An 18,624-nucleotide genomic window follows, 5' to 3' on the forward strand; every position below is an offset into this window, starting at 1 on the left:
ACTTTACTAGTTACTTGAAAAAAGTAATCTGATTACGTAACTCGCGTTACTTGTAATATATTACCCCCAACACTGTATATTACATCATAGGCTTTTACACTACATTTCAGACTAAAGATCCCACTGAATACAAAATAAGATTATACTGTAAAAACTGACCACAATTTATGTTAAGTTAAAAAATATATATATATTTTTTTTATTTTGCTCTAAAATAAATTCAGATAGATTTATTCCATATTTGCGAGTAAAGAGAGATGAAAAACAGAGCGCTCAGACATTTGCTGTAGAGAGTAGAGAGGTTAAGCTCAATCCATCATTCCTGTTATCTTAAGAGTCAGTCGTATTACACACACAACAAGCATTCAAGTCAATAAAGGTTAAATTACAATTCAACACCAGACAGGCAGAAAATCAAGGCTGCAGCAAATGTCGCACTTACAAAATGCTCACGTAACCAGAGGGACCCCAGCGACAAAACTGGGCTCGATTTGTTTAAAATGTGTGTGCGTCTGAGTTTTTATATGTTCTTTTGTTGGCTTCGTCTACCACCGTGAGTTGTTCCTACCTCTGACATACAGGTTGGCAGGTGCGGAATAGCGTGTGCCATCGTTGTTGGTCGCGACACATTCGTACTTCCCTTGGTCCGATTCCTCGCTTTGTTCGATTTGCAGCGCTCCTACACAGTGGGAGAGAACACCAGCAGAAAAAGATAATTACATTAATAACACGAGCCATTAAACAACTTTCACCAAATCACACGCTAGGCCTATTTCTCTCTATAAATGGCGTTATTTCCTCTGTTTAGGTCTCTGCCACAAAATGGCTCGGGCTAAAGGCCTGCCGCTATACTGACGCTTAACCCTGAGAGGCGACATCTGCAGGCATGCCTCGCATTGGACAGCTCGGTACAGACTTAACCAGTTTATGCAAGCTAAGCTCCTGGAAGCTGGGGGTAGAAATGTTTCCCCTTAAAATGTCTAATGCAGTGTTTCATTCTCTAGGCCCGATGCAATATGGGAAAGCAATTTTGGCACTAAAGATGGATTTCACGGTGGATCCGCGATGCATATTATGATTTTGTCAGGAATGGAGTCATTTCGAGGTGCTTAAATCGAAGTGTGTTGCGAGCTCGTATCTCGCCATGCTGACTATCTAGGTGCCGGCCTAGAGAAGAGCGTGACGAGCACTGCAGTAGACATTCGAGAGCGCACACAGAAAGAAACCAAAAGAAAAGAGACTTTGCAGCATCAATTATCTCTGACATTTTACAACCACATCAATGGAGAGGAAAACATACAGTACAGGATACATGTTGCAGGGTTTCTAAAGGCACTTAATCGTACGGGTGGTTCAAAATAGTTTGAGCTTTACTGTTTAGAAAAACAGTTGTCATAATAATCAATAATAATACTGATCGATTATTAATTGAGAGGTCTACAAAAGGTGATGGGGTAGCCCTGCAATATTATTACACATCTCACAGGACTGTTCATTATGGGAATGAGTGAAAACTGCAATACAGCAGCATATGACTCAAATAAAAAAAGGTTTACAGTATACAAAAGCAGCATAAAAGGGGGAGGACAATTAAAAAAAAAAATTTGGCTAATAAAATTTGATGTTAAATTCAATTCAAATTGATCGCGCAATAAAATGGCCAAGGACTTCAGATGGTGGAAGTCAGAAAAAGCGCAGCATTTTTAGGAAAAAAAAAAAAGTAGGCTGCTTGAATCGTAAAAATGGAAGAAGTTAAAAAATCTGTTGGGAGAATTATCGTTACCAGTACATAAACCTCCAGCACATGCAAATCTTTCCAAAGAACAAGAAATGTGTGTCGGCACAACTTACAACCTTTTGACAACCCTTAGCTGAAAAATAAAATGCAATTGTATTAGAGGTCAAAATTCAAAACGGCTTGCGCCGACAAGAAAGCAACCAATCACTGCCATAGCTTTGTGCTACAAATGACACCCATAAAAATCCACCAATGGGATCAGCAGTGTGGTGTCACATGACCCAGGGAAAAAGGTTTCTTGCAATGCACCGAAGCACCGCCTCCTGAGGAGCTTGACCAAAAAACAAAAACACAAAAAAAAATGACACAAAACGGCCACCTCGGTTTCGTCTGCCAGACCCACTGTTAGCTTTTCCCCAACCCTGAAGAATGGAAAAAATAAAAACGTCAAAAAGGAAAACAGCCTTCAACCCAAGAAAAGCAAGAAGGAAAAAATAGGTGGTGGAAAGAAAAAAGCACCGCAGAAACTTTATCAAAAAAGTGGTTGTTTGGGCTTTTTTAGCTCCTTTTGAGAAGGGTACAGGTAGAGGAAAGCAAATGGAGGACGAATAGTGAAAAAAAAAGTTTGTAAAGACAGAAAGATGCTTTTTGGGGAAAAATCGTGGCAGAGAGGTCTTCGGCGTGTCTCCGACATCTGGGCTCATGTGAGGCTGAGCAAGAACACAGCTAAGGGGGGAAAAATGTTTGGCTGTTTTAGTTGGACGAAAAAAGGGACACATGATCTGCTATGGCCAAAAGATAAGAAAAATAATAACAAAAACAATGAAGCAGAAGAGAGAGAGAAAGAGAGAGAAAAACAAAACAAAAAAAAAACATGTATAGGATATGCTTCTTTGGGCTGCAGTAAGCATATCGACGGAAGAAAAAACAACCAAAAATACGAGAGGCTTTCTCGAACTGAAACCAAAACCAAACCAAAGAACTGAAAAGCGCCGAGGCAAAAATGGCGAGATATGGAACAGAACGGGATGTAGGAGGGATGATGGGAAGATGCCGGGGCGTTCGATGGATGCAGACACATGAGGGACAGGAAGAATGAAGTCAGTTGTTCATTCTGTGAACTTGAGTTGAGCACTCTTACCTCTTATTGGCGTACCACCTGGGTGGATTATATGAATGCAAATAAGATTAAGAAAGAAGAGTCGTTAGTGCGAGAAGAGAGGCTGGCCGCTTTGGAAGAAGAATCAAATTAGCTTTGCTTTGCTTTCTTACAGACTGTATTAGGCTACAACAGGAAAGAGAGATTCAGAAAAGACAGCCATTGGCTCTAGTGGAGAAAAGCACAGGATTGAGCATTGGTCACTTTAGGAGGTCAAAGAGCAACTGGCACAGTGGATGAAGCACAAGGGGCCGTTCTGAGACCTGTGGCAGTGGCCGTGATCTAGCGGGAGAGGGGAGCTGAGGACTGATTGACTGGGAAACAGTGGAGAGTCTTTGAGCTGTGAGCTTTAGAGACACAGATGGAGTGAGAGTGTCAGTGTCGGTCCTGCCAGTGTGGCCCTGAGCGTGTGCTTTACTGCTAGTCAGCTAGTCAGTGTGTTCTGCTGGCCTATTGACACCGTTAGTAAAATGCATGCCATGCATTTTAACAGTAGTTTGAGAAACATAGTGGAGACATTAGTGGGAGGCATGTGTGTTCAGATCTACAAACTTACCAAAGGACTCTGGAGATTTACAAAACAGAGAGAAGAAAGACAGCATAGAAAATATGATTATATTCCTTACGTTTGCTCTGGTTGACACACTTAAATCTGACACTCTATTGTACAGGATGAAAATCAAGAGAGAAATCAGACAACGGCAGAAAAAAGGACAAGGGCAGAGCGGAGGACTCTGGGAAGACATGTCGTAGCATCGAGGGCTGGAAAACACATCGGAGCAACTCGAGCGACAAGGTCAGCTTACGTGTTTTGCGAAACGGAACGGGGGTTTTGCGCTACTTAAAGAGAGACCGCCCGATGCAAAGAATCACCAACGTGTTCAGCCCTGAATTTAGTCAGTTGGATGCGCAAACACACGAGGGTCACACAAACACACACACACAAAAGGACGCTCTTTTTTGTCTTTTTTTTGCTAGTTTTTGGGCATAATCGAGGTTCGCCAGGTCGTGTGCTGCGTCATGATATGAGAGCAACAAACAAAACAACTTTGATGATTCTTTCGAGAGCTCTGAATGAAGCCAGATCTTACTCATTGCGCATTGGAGGAAGGAAAATAAGGACATGGAGAACGACACTTATTTATTATGCATGGTTCGGCTGCTTTTTGCAACTAAGTGTTAAAATGGAAACAAAACAAAGCCCAATTTAAGCTGGCCAAAAATGCAGTCATAGCAGTGAATCATGGGTAATAAATTAAACAGACAGGAACACAAGACACATCACACACAGAAGGGACGCAGACGACGTAGATGCCGTTTCCTACAGAAATCCAAAGAAAAGGCTCCATGAGAAAGAACAGAAACTCAAACGGAAAGAAGGACAATAGCGGCTCTTGTCATTGCTTTTCTTCTAGCGTTACGGAGGGAAATTACCTGATCGGAGCTGTTTGATGCGGCCGTTGTTGTTACTGGTGTTGACCGGGAGGAAGTCTTTGAACCAGGAAATGTCTGGGTCGGGGTTACCGCTAGCAGCACAGAGCATGGTGGCAGTACGGGTGCGCTCCACCACCTTGAGCTGGGGGCCCATATCTATGGTGGGGAAACCTGGGGGCAGCTGATCCTCTGAAACACAGGAACACCAGCACTGTTACACACACACACACACACACACACTTTCACCGAAGCTGCTGCGGGAACCTGCATGAGGAACTCAGGGTGAGGAAAGACACACACAGTAAGTAAGCCTTCAAATAACATCAATATTAAACAGACAGAACTAGAGCGAGGCAATAAACCTTTACCCATCCAACTTCTACATACAGTTGAATTATTTGTGTGTGACCTCGTCATTTTTCAATAAACATCCACATTAAACAGAGCAAATGTCTAGTCAGTAAATCATGGCAGAATGGGTTTGCAAGTACAAGGCTTACAAATGTGTATTCTAAATTAAGCTGCTCTGGTTTGTAGCTATATATAAACCATATATCTCTCTTGAATTGTTGAATTATCTCCACAACGGCAATTTGTGAAAAGAAAACAAATTAATAAACTATATACTTTTATAGCAACGATAATTTATTTTCAATAATCATTTGGAAAATGTAATTAGGTGACATTCTCTTCATCCCTCAAACATCAAAAGAAAACTAAAAAGAAGTGTAAAAGTATTCAATTACTCTCAGCAGACCATGACTAGAGGCTCATTCACACCTAGACATATAGACGACCGCTGAACCCAGATGTAATGTATTCTAATCAAAACTATGAGAGCAAGGTGAGGATTACCAATATTTTTGCATTATGAAGAATTGTGTCCAAAATAATTATTTTAGAAATGTTCTTTCAGTTATATCTGTGGTCATTGGTGATTTTCAATTTCAATATCCACATCTTCAGCACAAAATGTAGCTAAAAGATAAATAAATAAATACCTAGCGGTCTGATGTCTTTTTGGAACTCAAGTTTGACCAACATTTTCTGAAGGTTAACCACCTTGTGTGTGTGTGTGTATGCGTGTGTTTCTGTGAACCTCCAGCAAATACAAGCAATCTAAAACAAACACAAAGTCAACAAGCCTCTAGGGATCATTACCAACACACATGCACACAAACACACAGTAATTACCACTGAACCACAGACATCTCCTGGGATTCACTTTCTATGAACCTCAGCTCAGGTACACAAAAACACCAAAATACTGCTTACACAGATATACCGCCTCTCTTTCACTACTACCACTGCCTACACTGCATTTCACCATGTTTTTGGAAACATTTTGTAAAAATGGATTATAAATGCAATGATTTGCTGTAGATTTACTTTATAATAGTGCAAATGGGCCTCTATGGTGTAGCTGCCGTATTACTGTACAGTGAATGCTTGAATGTTGACAGTTCACGGGACATTTTCTCTTGTTTCCAGAAAACAGTGAAGGATTTGAATGAATGAATGATAGACAACAGAATAATATCCCTGTCTAAATAGTGACTAAGGAGTGATTACGACACTTCAGCGCCTCAGAGGGAGGCATCTGCTGTAATGGTGGATTTCCTGCAGCTCATAAAGAGCTTGAAACGCTCCTCATTGTCTCGGAAATCATTATAACATTCGTTCAGAGTGCTGCGAATCAGCAAAGATTTGAAGATGTCCTTAATTTATGCCAACCAATTGCCAAGGTCTGCGTTTCGAAATTCATACATCTCAAGGTTTAATTCATAATTTAACACCTCAGTAAAAGGAAATGATCTCAGTAGAAGAGGATGGTTAACTGTAATGAAAATAATGTCACACGCACACACACACATACACAAAATAAAAATAAAATATTTATGCAAAATACAGTTTTGAGGGGGAAATATGACCAAGACATGTTCTTGGCAGGTTTCATGATTCATCCATTTGAAAAAAAGCATAAAGCAGCACAGCTGCTCTGTGATGTCCAGAATTGCCTGATGTTTCCCATGTTATTCATTTAAAACACTTCCAGTAATCATCCCTTGGGCAATAACACAAATGTCTTTCTGCAAACATTCTACTCTAAATCCTCTCGTGACTTTCACAGACTGTGAGCTACATAACGCAGTGGATGAGCATCTAATTTGAGCTCTTCTGTGGTGTGTAGTCATCGTCTGTTAGGAGGTACTTTGCAGCTAAAGTTACATGTCAGTCTGTTTTCCTAAACATGCAGGTATAAAGTTACAACAAAAGCTACAGAAAGCTGCTGAGGGATCATTCTGATGTCTAACCAATACTTGTGTCTGACCCCAACATTGTGTCATATTAGCTGATAGCAGGTTTTATCTGTTGTGGTGCACCACATCTTGTTGTTAGTTCAGCTGCCTTCACAATAAAGTTTAGCAATTTACCTCATTTCTGTATGTCTGTATATTATGTATGTCACCCATTTAAATCCCATGCACAATGCCTACTCATTATCTGAAAGTTTAAAGGTTTCCAGGAAGGGTGGGATCGGCTAAGCACTGGAGTGCTGCAGGGTTCAGTACTAGGCCCACTACTCTTCTCAATGTATGCTACAACAATTATAAAGGAGCACAACCTTTGCTATGACTGCTATACACATATGACACATCTTATCTCAGACTACATTTCAGACATTTCCATTTCTGGGTTACTTTTGAAATTCGCTCTTTCAGGACAACTAATAGCTATGGCTCCTTTATGATAAATGGCTTGGGTTTTTCCTCATTCTTAAAATGAATGAATGTACTAAATTATTTAATGTGAACACTGGCTTACTGTTAAGATTCAGCTGTCCCGTGTTCAGTGCAGAATGTGTCAATGCAGAAATGACCAGACTCACGCTCACTCGACTCTGCTAATTTATCGGCAAGGTTTATGGAAAGGTCAACAAATAACGTACAAGACACTTATCCAAAGCTCAGCACAATGCTAATTGCGTATTGGCTCTGGGTGTGCGTAAGTCTTTAAAGCAATGCCAAGGTCGACGTGTGAATCATGCTCTTTAAAACGAGCCAAATTTCACCTGCCATAAAGCCAAATGCCTGCAGTCAATCTTAGAGGAACAGAGGCAATGCTGCTAATAATTATCAAATGTGACAATCCATGCTGCTTGAAAATCAATGCCTTTCAGGCTATATGTATTGTTGGAAATCAAAATATGCCTGTGAGACTATACATTTTCTCTCCTGAGAGGAATTGTCTTTGGTCTCCGCTGCACAATACAGAACCTCAAATTCTCCTTCTATTAAAACTCGACAAGTTCAGCCAAATACATTCGTCCTTGGTCCTCTCCGGGCATGAGGGAGGTTTTTCCCTGGGATATTTTCTATTCATATTTCTCAAACTAACAGCAAAAGACTTTCTTTAGCTCCGCTGCATAATTAAATATGGATTTCTGGAGTCTGGCATTGTTTTAGCAGCACTTTCCATGAATACACTACACTTTGGTGTCCCTTTCTTTTAAAGCATTAAAGACACAGATCCAACATTGTTTTCTGAAGTGGGATGCATTAGATTTGTTAGATAAACTATGATCTAATAGAACATTAATGTGGCATGAAGGGTAGCTAGTTTTAAACATATCAGATGTATTTGAATGCCTTTTAAATGCTATATCGTCTACTGTACATCTAATAATTAAAATAATTAGTATTGTCATCCTTTCCACATAATCTATAGGACTGATAATCCATTCACTGGGATTCTGCAATGAAAGAAACTCATTCAGTAACATGTTTGGGATTCGTTTGGGGCAGTTATATACTTAAAACCATCTCAAACTAATCCCAACTGTTTTACTGTTTATGAGTTTCTCATTGCAAAATCCACATTTTGACACAAAGTAAGTGATTTAAAGGGGTGGTTGATTATGATTTCACTTTTTAAAGTTTAGTTAGTGTGTAATGTTGCTGTTAGAGCATAAACAATGTCTGCAAAGTCACGAAGCTCAAAGTTCAATTCAAAGGGAGATATTTTCTTTTAAAGTAAACGCTATTTAAGGACTACCAAAAAAAGGCAACCACCCCTTTAAGCAACACATATGCTGTTTACAAAAGCAGTATCTCTACTGAAAACATGAAATAAATTCAGCAAATAGACTTGAACTGTTAACTGACAGTGTTGATCAGGATTCCTGTTCAATTTCATCCTGATATTGGTATCTAAACAGCAACCAAAAGCATTTAACAAAAATCAGTGGTGTATTTAAAAAAAAAAAATACAAGTCAGTAATTGTTCGGTTTTCACCAAGAAGCACACACACACACACACACACACCTACAGGTGCATCTCAATAAATTAGAATGTCGTGGAAAAGTTCATTTATTTCAGTAATTCAACTCAAATTGTGAAACTCGTGTATTAAATGAATTCAATGCACACAGACTGAAGTAGTTTAAGTCTTTGGTTCTTTTAATTGTGATGATTTTGGCTCACATTTAAAAAAAACACCAATTCACTATCTCAACAAATTAGAATACTTCATAAGACCAATAAAAAAAAAAAAAAAATTTTTAGTGAATTGTTGGCCTTCTGGAAAGTATGTTTATTGAGATGCACCTGTAATCAGTATTACATTTATAAATCACCTCACGAATTAAACGGTACTTCACTCTGCGAGTTCTCTGATTAACTGTTGAAAAACGCCACGGCAGAGGCGAGGAAATAACCGCCGTTAATTGTTATTTAATTTGTGCTCTCCACATGATTGTAAGCTTTTCTAGGAGAAAGGTTATTGACGAAAACATTTTAAAGCATAAATTAATTGAGCGGTGTTTGCCTCTTTTTTCTGCTGCAGGAAGATTAAATCACAGCCAGGAGAGCGAAGGGGAAAACAGCAGTGCAGGTCGATCCAGAAGGTGAGGGCAAGAGGAATTGTGGTGTTTCGAAGGCAAAAGCAATGATACGAGAGGGAATTAAAACATTAAATTAAAAGTTAGAAGCACGTGAGATAATTTTTCCCACAATCGCATTTACCTTCTTTAACATCAAGGGCAAAAAGGATCCCAAGCGCTCACCTGAACTCTCATTATACACTAGAGTACAGTATATCTCCCTTCCTCACGTCACCTGATGCAGAATAATGGCACAGTCGTCCTGTGAAGATAGCCGCCAGAAATAAAGAAATACCCCCAGTGACCATTTACACACATTAATGACGCTCAGGTCACCGAGCAACCGATGGATGTTCTGCCTAATACACTGCTGACGGGGGAAACGGCACCATGTGACTTTAGAAGGTGTTAGACTGCCCTTCATTTCACGCATTCATACATATTTAACTCTTTTAAATTAAAATGTGATAATGCATTTTTAATTGTGTCTTAAGTGTGTTGTAAAGTATTTAGTAGAATTAATTTTAGTTCAATCCCATTACCTGCTTTTGACATTTTGTGCATTTGTTGTCCAATTTTATTCATATTTTTATATTCATTTGGGTTTTATTTCTATATTTTCAGTTTTCATTTTTTTAGTTTTAGTTTAACTGATGGTTTAGTAATCTTAAGATTTTTTGTCATTTTTATTATTATTAGTTTTTGGGGTTATATAGCTGTATACAGTTATATAGCTGTATTTCTATATAGCTTTAATGTATTTATTTCACTTTTAATTGTATTATTTATATAATTTATATAATTAGATAAATTTGTTCACTTTTAATAATTGTAGTACTTCAACATAAATTTGTTTTATTTTATTTATTTTTTATTTGTTTTTAAATGTTTATCTTCATTTTTTTCAATGAACAAAAACAACATCAACAAAAAGCCCTCTGTACATTTCCATCGCATTACTGTAGCCATCCTTCCTAAAACGGCAGTGCTTCTCTCTCGTTAGCCGCAAACGCTTCCTAATGCGCTGGTCTAATGGCAGCAGGCTACAGCGGAGGACGCACTAATTAAATGCAGGTAATTGAGTCTCTGCGGACCGGGCTAACGCTCTGACGTGATTAGTTACTGTTTACCTGCTGAAGTTAGCAGGGTTTGTTTAACTGACAATGAGTGAAGCCAGAGGAGGCAGATTCGCTGCAGCTGGAAATTAAAAGGCAGCCGGCGTAATTGATTCTTTCGCTTATCTGTGAGAAACTCTGTGAGCGAGATACTGGTGTTCTTTCTGCCGGCCGCGGCGTTATTCACGGAGCTCAAAAACACACAGAGCTGGGGCCAGTTAATGGCTTTGTGTTGGGAATCGATCAGAGTCACAGAGCGACTGATGCGTGTATTAGATGCAGCTTTGCCTCGCTCTCATTCCTTTAGTGTCGTCGGCAGATGTTTTTGCCTGGATGAGGTTATTCGCTGTGGAAAATCCCCGCGGGCCATAATAAGATATATTTGTTGGACGTTTTGAGCGAGTGCAATCTCGTTAGAGCCGCTGTCACAGGTCAGCTGGTGTAAAGAAGCATTGTGCTGTGATCATCCCTCCCGCCGCAAAAGCACAGATTACCAACAGAGACAAATAGCAGGAAACCCTTCAAGTATGACTGCCATCCCAGCCGTATTTTCCGCTTCCTTTGGCGCTTTTGTGCCAAGCGGCAGGCCAAAACGGGTTAGGGTGGGCTTGTGTTTGCTTCACTTCGCTCAATATAAGTTTGTGCTGTTTTTTTTTTTTCAGCCACAAAAGGGCAGAGGAGCGTTTTCTCTGCTGGACTGTGACGGCAGTCAATGTTACTGGATTCGTTCTGGATTGCGGCACTCCTGCTGAACCCCAGAGACGTGCTGTATTGATCCGGGATTTGAGAGACAGAAGGTTCGTCACGAGGAAACTCTACTGCTGTTCTTCTGTTTCTGATGTGTGTGTGTAATTAGCCCCACGTGTTAATTAATACAGAGAGCGCTTTGTGCTCTGGAACAGTGAGTCACAACCATAACAAAAGGATCAAATTGAATGCAGAGCTCAGAATCAGAAACCACTTCATTTTCAGGAATAGAGGAACTATATTTGTTTGGAAATATTATGTTTATTTGAATTAGACCGTAAATTAGGCAACAACATCATTAAATCAAAATATAAAATTAAAAGTTCATTCAAAATATTAATAAATAATAGTATATAAATAATACTAAAATAACAATGGACACTTTCTCTGATTTAAAAATAAAATATTATTGTTTTAATATTTATTAACAAATTGCAGTACTGTAATATATATATATATATAATTTTTTTTTCTTCTTCTTTCTTCTTTCAGAAAACACACATTTATATCTTAACACATTATGTTGATCTTGATTTAAGAATGTTTAGATATTTGCTATGGAACAAGACAAAAATACTAAACATGAAAATCATGTTTTGTAGGATAAATTATTTGGATCTTCCTCAAAGGTGCTAAAGAACTGGGTCGACAGTCAATTATAGTTTAGTGCACATTATAGAGAAACATTTGTTTAAGTATTCAGCACAGCGACAGAAGAGACAAGACGTCTGATAGCTGTCAGAAATAAAACTCTTAAAACTCAAGTCAGTAGATTGTGTGTGCGTTTGCATTTCCACCTCCTCTCCGGCTCTCCACTCTCATTTACTCCCCCTGATGTATTTGCTTGTTTTCTTTGGCATGGTCCAGCTTGGCCTGTTAATTACGCTTTTGTTCCGTCTCGAACAGAATCACACCAGCGAATGTAAGAGCTCTCCATTAACACTTCCTCTGACGCAGCCGCATTCGGCTCCTCTCCGTTTGCTGTTATTTTCCTCTTCTTCATGTGACACTTGTTCTATGGTAATAAAGGTTATCTTTTACATTTGGCCGCGTGGTAAATGACAGGTGGCTAATCCGGCCACCGGCGCGTTTATCAGTGCATTCCAGCTGCCGTATAATCTTGCAAGCGCTTTTACCGTGATGGAGGCAAAAAGCTGCAGTGTTTCCATCAATCATGTCTCTCGTAAGTCAGAAATGTGACCTGTTCAGGAATGCCGACCTCCGGCAATGAGAGCGCCGCTCGTGGGAAACCAGCGCAGATGTTCACCAGCATCTTTGTCTGGACATGGAGAACACTGCTGCACATTTGCCTGGATGTTACAGGATCTCAGTATGAAAAAAAAAAAAGATGTCAGATTTATGCAGAAAGCTCTCAATTCATATCTGACATTCCCACAGTAAGGTCATATTAAGAGGGTAGTTCACTCAGAAATGAAAATTGCCATAATTTACTATCCTTCATGTCGTTTCAAACCCATAAGACTTATATATTTATATTGAGATATGAAAGTCTTCTGAAAAGACATGGTCTCTTTATGAAAAACATAAATACTTCAAGCTTTTATTTACATTTAACCATTGATAATACAGTATTTGTTTGTCATATTTAATGATATTTCTGTTGCAAAGATGAATGAAAGTCTTATGGGTTTGTAAACACTGAGGTACCTCAGGGTTCGGTGCTTGGCCCTCTACTCTTCTCAATAGACAGGACAACTTAAGTATATTCTTTTATAGTATATTATTTACATAATATATATTTTTTAAAGCATGCTAAAGTGTACTTTATTTATGTATAGAAAGTTTTACCTCATTTTAAATATAAACTGGATTCACATTCTAATAAATTGGTTATAAAATAAAATAAGTGCTGATACATAGTATATAATGTTGTCTGGGTATTTTATTTTATTTTTTAAAGTTAGGACACACACCAGCAGCAAAATATATGGAAAGCATCTTCACCTATTTAATAAATAAATAAATAAAAATAATTGTTTTGCTATCATAACTGGATGATGTGGTCTGCTGCGTTTTACTGTTTTTCCAGAACAGACCTGCCAGCAGTCACAAACCGCTGTGGTAAACCATTCATCCATTCGATTCTCTCTACTGTAGTTATGATATGAAACATGAATGTCCACGTGTTTTTTTTTGTTTTTGTTTTTGTTTTTTTAATCATCGAGCGTGTTCCTACAGCGCCAGTCCTCCACAGATGCTCTTGGTTGTCGATACAGTAGATGTGTCTGCGGAAGTGCTCCGCATGGACTCTCTGATTGTGTGGAAGCCCTTGAGTGTAAACGCTTATAGCCCATCGTTTCAGCGACAGCAGAGACACTCGGAGCCTGTGGCAGGGGATACAGACCATTACGGACTACAAGCCCCACAATAAAGCAGACTTGAACTTGAACTTGAACTTATTGATCGTCTGGACCGCCGAACTGATAAAGTCTATCGATCGCTTGCTCATCAGCTCTGAATGACAGCGGAGAGACCTGAGTGCTCAGAAACACATGCATCAAAAGCAACATCATTAACCCTATAAAGCTACTGCATTATATTTGAAAGATGAAATGATCAACATGATTAAACCTGTTAAACCTGTCACACACAATCTACTACATGCCCTCGGTCATCTGATTGATAGTTTAGAGTTTTCTTTATCAAGTCAGAGGTCTTTTAGTCTAACTGTACAAACATCCAGCTTCAGCTTGAGCTTCACGTCTTTTTTTGACTGAATTTTATCAAGTAAACGTCAGAATAACTGCAGTAATATTTCCAGACTCGGCTTTACTTGATTCTCCATCAATCATGTTTTAGAGTCTCAAATCTGATCCTCAGGATCTTTTGAGGAGCGTTTGTTTCCAGAAGCTTTACTTTCACTGTTCCTCAGCGGAGGAATGACCTTCACAAGCTTCCAGAACATCTCACATCTTCTGAGGAGCCTTTATTTCTTCATCTCTCAATCACTGCATTATATGTTTGGATCATTTCAATCTCATTTTACTGAGACATATTAATGGAGATATAGAGCGACGACTGATATTTATATAATTCTATGGAAGTATCTGCTGTACTGTTATGAAGATCTCATTGATTTACATTTCAAACACCAGAATTTCATCATCTAAATATCAGCATCTGCACCAAATTGCATATTTTTGCTCAGTTTGTGTCTCTGAATAAAATTGAGCTGATTTTTATTTTTTATTTTCAGACTATATGAGCCGTAAAAGCCTGATGGATCAACTAGATATATCAGATAGTTTATCTAAAGGTTCAATAAACTGTTCAAAACGTGATATTTTCCCGACTCTTCTTTAAGCATCAGGCTGTAGAGGGTTAATGTGACCGTTCAGCACTGATTCCCGTGAGAGAGTGAATTCCTGACATCTCTGTCTTGGAATCTCACGCCATGTTATCTCTGGCTCGCTGCATTCCTGAGATGAATGAGACGACCTTTGACCTGCAGCGGGATCAGAATGCGCACTTGCTGCAGCAGCTGTAGCGGATCTGCTCCTGAAATACCACACATGTGCTTCCCGTCTGATGAAACACCGAATCAATGTTCCTCACTAGACAGACGGCTTACATTATACTGGGAGATGAGGAAGGGTTTTAACATCCCAGAAATGTCACGCTTCAGCTTTAAAGACAGAAACCCACTGCGTTTCTGCACGCCTGCCCTGTGGCGTCACATCCAGGAGAATTGTGGGTAATAACGGCAGGAAGTCGGCAGCGTGGCTCTGCCCACTCGCGCTGGCTGAGAGGTTGATGTGTGTGTGTCGGGAGCGTGACACGCATCTGTAAGTGTGTGTGGGTGTGTGTGTGGAGGAGGACGAGCAACACTTTCATCCTGCGCCAGGTGTGTGTGTGTGTGTGTGTGTGTGTGTGTGTGTGTGTGTGTGTGTGTGTGTGTGTGTGTGACATTTACAAAAACGTGAAAACCTGGGAATTATAACATTTAACAGTAATTAAAACAGGAATTTTCTATATTTAAATATACTTTTTTAAAGTGAATGTTTACATATTGAATTAGCTTTTATAGTTTCAGTTTTAATTTTAATTTTAAGTTCAAAATATGTAAAATATTGTAATGTTTATATTTTGAATTTGCTTTTATTTTTATAGTTTCAGTTATCATTTTAATTTTAATTTGCTTTAGTAATTTTATGTGCTTTTGTCATTTTTATTAGTTTTTAAAGTAATTATTTTAGTATGTTTTTGTAATATTTGTTACAAAATTTTAGTTTAGCTAGTTTAGTTTACTTTAGTAATACACACAGCATATTTTACAATTTCGATATTAATATTTTGAACTAGCTTTTATTTTTAGTTTGTTTTCATTTTAGTTTAATGTATATAAAATATTATACTACTGTAATATAGTTTTTATTTTCATAGTTTTAGTTTTCATTTTAGTTAATATTATACTATTGTAATATTTATACTTTGAATTAGCTTTATATACAGTGGGTACGGAAAGTATTCAGACCCCCTTAAATTTTTCACTCTTTGTTATATTAAAAGAGTATCCTACCTTGTAAATGAAGCGCTCTCTGAGAGGAACACACATCAGCTCATCAACATGTGCTCTCAACTCAAAGCAGATAAACTCTGTTTCTCACCATCAACATCACTCCAGCCTCTCGCTTGGGAAGCACATCACCTTTGAAACAGTTTTGATTTATATATATATATATATATATATATATATATATTTGTTAATATTAATTAGCTTTATTTTATTTTAGTTTTAGTAATCTTAGTACTTGAACTTCAAACTTTAAAAAAAAAAAATGTAAGCATGTTTTAAATGTCATTTTTATTAGTTTTAGTTTGACCAAACAATATGAACACTGTTTCTATAAAATAATTTTCAGAAACCCATATCCTACAGTTTCATATGAAAGATTCCTCGATAACAACATCCAATAACAGATCATTGACTGTTCCTCGTAGCACACATTATAATGTAAGTGAATATATGTCAATATATCAGACATCAGACGCACGTCAAACACAGAGGGAACAATCTGCCATCCTGCAGGAGATCAGTCCAGCGTAATCTCCTTTCTGTTCCACACAATTCCTTTCCTTCTCCAGAAGAGGCTTTCCCAGTAATTCTCCATGAACACAAAGCTGATTTGACTGAAGTGGGTTTTGAGCACGGACACGTCAATTTACGGCTGACGGCGCGAGAGATTCCCCGATTCAACGCGAGACAAAAGACAACAGAAGCACGTCTTTCTCTGCGTCCTCTGGCTGCAGACAGACGTCGCTCGAGCTTTCATTTCCTCTGAGCTTTTATAATTAATTTCATTTAAGGGCTGCAGATCGTTGGATGTTCTGCTGACTAAACCCATTTGTCATTTGTGGGTTTATTTTGCGAAACCTCCTTCACACCTCAGCGGCTCCCCATCGCTCATTAAATCACACTGAGTGTGAGTGTGTGTGTGTGTGTGTGCGGCTGCACTTATGCAGCTCATTGTTAAACACAGGTAACAGGTGACGTGTTTCAGATTAAATGAGCTCTGTGTCACAGTTATCTGTCTAGTCACCCCACGGCCTCGGGTTTGTCTGGTTAGCGTGATCCCATTAGCCTCTGCTGGTAGACGCTCTTAACTACAACTAGGGCAGAAAATAAAATCTCCATTTTTTTTTTCAGAATGTTTGACCAATCCAAGATTTTGATTTCAATTGTTTAACATTTAACTAAAAATATAAGTCCCTTACGAAAATTAACCATGGTTTTACTGCAAATAACACTGTAGTTCAGGGTTAAGCTCCAATCTTAATCAAACACATCTGAACCAGCTCATCAAGGTCTTCAGGATCACTAGAAAGTTACAGGCAGGTAACAAAAAAAACATGGTTACTACACTTTTACTATAGTAAAAACATGGTTAATTTTCATAAGGGGTAGCATTCTCTTTATAAACCATCTGGTTAAAGAAGGTTCTCTTCCAATTGCAGCACGCATGATGTAAAACTAACGACTCTGCAGAAAAAGATCTATGAAATATGAAGGCAAATATTGTCTTAAACACACCCTATATGTGCATAAATAATATAAAATAAGAAAATTGCTAAATATTTCTCAGCCAAAACATTCCATTTCTGAAGTAAACTCAACAATCAAGAATAATCGAGAAGATTCAAACTCCAAATGACTGATGGTATAACAACAGTAGCATCTATCATTGAGTAAGGGATAATGTACATCCAGTTAGTACCGAGACTTGCTACTGCTAATACATCCACAACATGCTGCTGTGAGCATGTAAGAATATTGCTGCTGCAAATATAACAAACATGAAATGACCCCCATATAGCATACATGAATCACCTTGTAGCAGATCTATACAGGTGGAGCTGGGGAAGGTGGAGGGTTTCTGAAGCAAGCTGCACTGCTACGGCAAGCTCTAGTCATATATTTGAATGCTGAGTAGCGAGCTCATTGGCTACCAATACAGGAGAGAAACAATCAGCTGTGCCATGTGATAATGATGACATTACGTCAGATTGAGTTAGACCTATCAGACTGCACCATCAGAGTTTCATGCCAGAACTCTGTATTTACCCAGATTAACCTGTGTTATCAGCTTTTACCGGTTGTTATCGAGGGATATCGCGACTGACCAATCAGAATCAAGTATTCCGCTCGCGTCTTTTGCAGTGTCTCACACATGAAACGTCATTCTATAAACGCGGCACTGAAGTTGAAGTAGTTCAGCTGGCGTCTCGTAACCTTGCATTTTTCAGCACAAGTGCATTAGCACTAGCGATATGTTCTAGATTACACTCATTCGTAAAGCGCGTCACCAACTAAATGTAATGTTTGCTAAAACAAACAAACATTAAAATTGTGATTCCTCGATTAAAAAAAAAAAATACAATCATGACAAAACATTGCATTCACATTAATCAGAATCAGAATCAGAATGAGCTTTATTGCCAGGTATGTTTACACATACGAGGAATTTGTTTTCGTGACAGAAGCTTCCACAGTGTAACAGAATGACAGTGACAGAACAAAAAACACAGATAATAAAAAATAGAACAAGTAAATAAGGAATAAAAATATATAAATTGACAGTTGTATGTGCAGGTATATTACAATAGACAGTTTTTGTATGTACAGGTACTGTATATTATGTGCAAATTTGAGATGTAGACTGAGTATGAGTGTTAGATAAATAAGTGTATGAGTGAATAAATAGTGTGTGTTCCACAGTTATTGTTAAGTGTTCATGAGATGGATGGCCTGAGGGAAGAAACTGTTCCTGTGTCTGGTCGTTCTGGTGCTCAGTGCTCTGTAGCGTCGACCAGATGGCAACAGTTCAAAGAGGGAGTGTGCTGGATGTGAGGGGTCCAGAGTGATTTTGCCAGCCCTTTTGCTCACTCTGGATAAGTACAGTTCTTGGAGAGAAGGGAGGGTTGTACCAATGATTCGCTCAGCAGTCCGGACTACCCTCTGTAGTCTTCTGAGGTCAGATTTGGTAGCTGAGCTGAACCAGACAGTTATTGAAGTGCAGAGGACAGATT

At 38.6% G+C, this 18,624-nt stretch overlaps 1 protein-coding gene across 1 annotated transcript in view; it reads right to left on the reverse strand.

Annotated features, from left to right (window-relative positions):
• Nucleotides 1-18,624, reverse strand: part of LOC107668998 (receptor-type tyrosine-protein phosphatase delta-like) — a 360,739-nt gene that overhangs the window by 55,149 nt on the left and 286,966 nt on the right. Inside the window, 4 exon segments of the mRNA XM_016461088.1 lie at nt 569-679; nt 2,880-2,897; nt 3,454-3,462; nt 4,332-4,520. Of these exon segments, the coding sequence (XP_016316574.1) occupies nt 569-679; nt 2,880-2,897; nt 3,454-3,462; nt 4,332-4,520 (327 nt within the window).

Source organism: Sinocyclocheilus anshuiensis, unplaced genomic scaffold, assembly GCF_001515605.1.
Source record: "Sinocyclocheilus anshuiensis isolate Anshui unplaced genomic scaffold, SAMN03320099.WGS_v1.1 scaffold2353, whole genome shotgun sequence".
NCBI classification, from domain to species: Eukaryota; Metazoa; Chordata; class Actinopteri; order Cypriniformes; family Cyprinidae; genus Sinocyclocheilus; species Sinocyclocheilus anshuiensis.